Genomic DNA, 1,755 nt, shown 5'->3' with positions numbered 1-1,755 from the left:
GGCTTGAACGCTCAGCAAAGGCTTTGTCACATTCACTACATTTGTAAGGCTTCTCTCCAGTATGAATTCTTTCATGACCCCAGAGGTGTGAACGCTGGATAAATGCCTTACCACATTCATTACATTTGTAAGGTTTCTCTCCAGTATGCATTCTCTGATGACTTGCAAGATTTGAATTTTGACTACAGACCTTGCCACATATATTACATTGATATGGTTTCTCTCCTGTATGGACTCTCTGATGCCTAGTGAGGTTTGAACACTGGTTAAAGGCTTTGCCACACTCCTTACATTTGTAAGGTCTCTGTCCAGAATGAATTCTCTGATGATTAGTGAGGTTCGAACTTTTGCTAAAAGCCTTTCCACAGTCATTACATTTGTATGATTTTTCTCTAATGTGTGTTCTCCCATACTGTGTATGTAACAAAGGGTATTTCAAAATCTTCCTATATTTATTACAAATGTTTTTGACACAAGGAGGAAGTGGTGAAACTGAGGAACTATTGATAGACTTCTCAACTGGATTACATTCATACATTTTCTCCCCAGTTTGAAAACTCTGTCGTTCAGTCAGCTGTGCCTGTAAGCTTAATCCAATTCTATTTTCAAAACATTTCACGTATTTGTTTCCAGCATACCTTATGTTATTTTTCAGTTTTAACAAATTCCTTATAAATGGCGTGTCATGTATGAAATATTGGTATGCACTATCTCTTATAGAAACACTCTGCTTTAGAGAGAAATGTATTGAGGATTTATTATGTTGTTGACCTTTTCTGTGAGTGAGATTTTTGTTAGAGGTCAAAGGCGTTCCTTTGTAATTTTTTGCGTCATAGTCCCACAGGCTATCAAACTTAGGCATATTTTCCCAGACTCCCTTGAGGTCAAAATTGTTGATGCCATGACTTTCCTTTCTTTCTAATATCACCAGATGGTATAATTCCTCTTTATTGTTTTCCTTTGGTGATAATCCCTTGCTTGTAAATCCAACAGAAATATCTGAAAGATATAAAAAACCACAGGCTTTCCATCAAATAGAGTTGCAAGGTAAATATTTTATTAAAATACATAATATTACAAGAAAACGAAGATTTACAATGAACAGAGTTATGAAGCTTCTCAATCGTCTTTAAACGTTTAAGAACACAAAAGGACTAGCTGTCCTCAATAAAGTAACATAGTAACAAAACGTGCAACAAATTACTTTAAGCACAGTTTAAAATACCATATAGCTAAAACACTCATACTATGTAAATCCACATAAACCCTGACAGAAGAGGTATTTTTCCACCACCACTCCAAGGAACACGTAAATTGGCATAGCTATATTGTAGTCTCATATTTGAAGATAAATAGTAATGCATTATTTAGTACATAATTATTACACACAAATAAAAGGTAAGGCACAGCTCAAACTTATCTAATAAAAATATTTTAAAATGGCAATTCATAATTGCAAAAAAACACTGCAAGGAAAAATTAGGAAGAATTTAATAAAATTTTAAATATTTACAAATTATAAATGAATACTTGTTATAAAACTACTATACCCATGTAGAATGTGCATTTTGTAGCATTAACAATTTGTGCATGGTGGTTATATTGCATAATATATACTGAAAAACCATCATCTGTAGATCATCATAAAAACAAATAAAGGCCGGGCGCAGTGGCTCACGCCTGTAATCCCAGCACTTTGGGAGGCCGAGACGGGCAGATAACGAGGTCAGGAGATCGAGACCATCCTGGCTAACA

At 34.7% G+C, this 1,755-nt stretch overlaps 1 protein-coding gene across 1 annotated transcript in view; it reads right to left on the bottom strand.

Moving 5' to 3' along the window:
* Positions 1-761: 761 nt before the first annotated feature.
* Positions 762-1,755, bottom strand: part of LOC105514674 (zinc finger protein 677-like) — a 20,429-nt gene continuing 19,435 nt past the window's right edge. The window contains exon 3 of the mRNA XM_011946190.1: positions 762-999. Coding sequence (XP_011801580.1) covers positions 948-999 — 52 coding nt within the window. The 3' untranslated portion in view covers positions 762-947. The remainder of the gene's footprint in view (positions 1,000-1,755) is intronic.

This window comes from Colobus angolensis, unplaced genomic scaffold, assembly GCF_000951035.1.
Source record: "Colobus angolensis palliatus isolate OR3802 unplaced genomic scaffold, Cang.pa_1.0 Scaffold25, whole genome shotgun sequence".
In the NCBI taxonomy this organism is placed as follows: domain Eukaryota; kingdom Metazoa; phylum Chordata; class Mammalia; order Primates; family Cercopithecidae; genus Colobus; species Colobus angolensis.
This window is presented reverse-complemented; position numbering and strand designations above follow the sequence as displayed.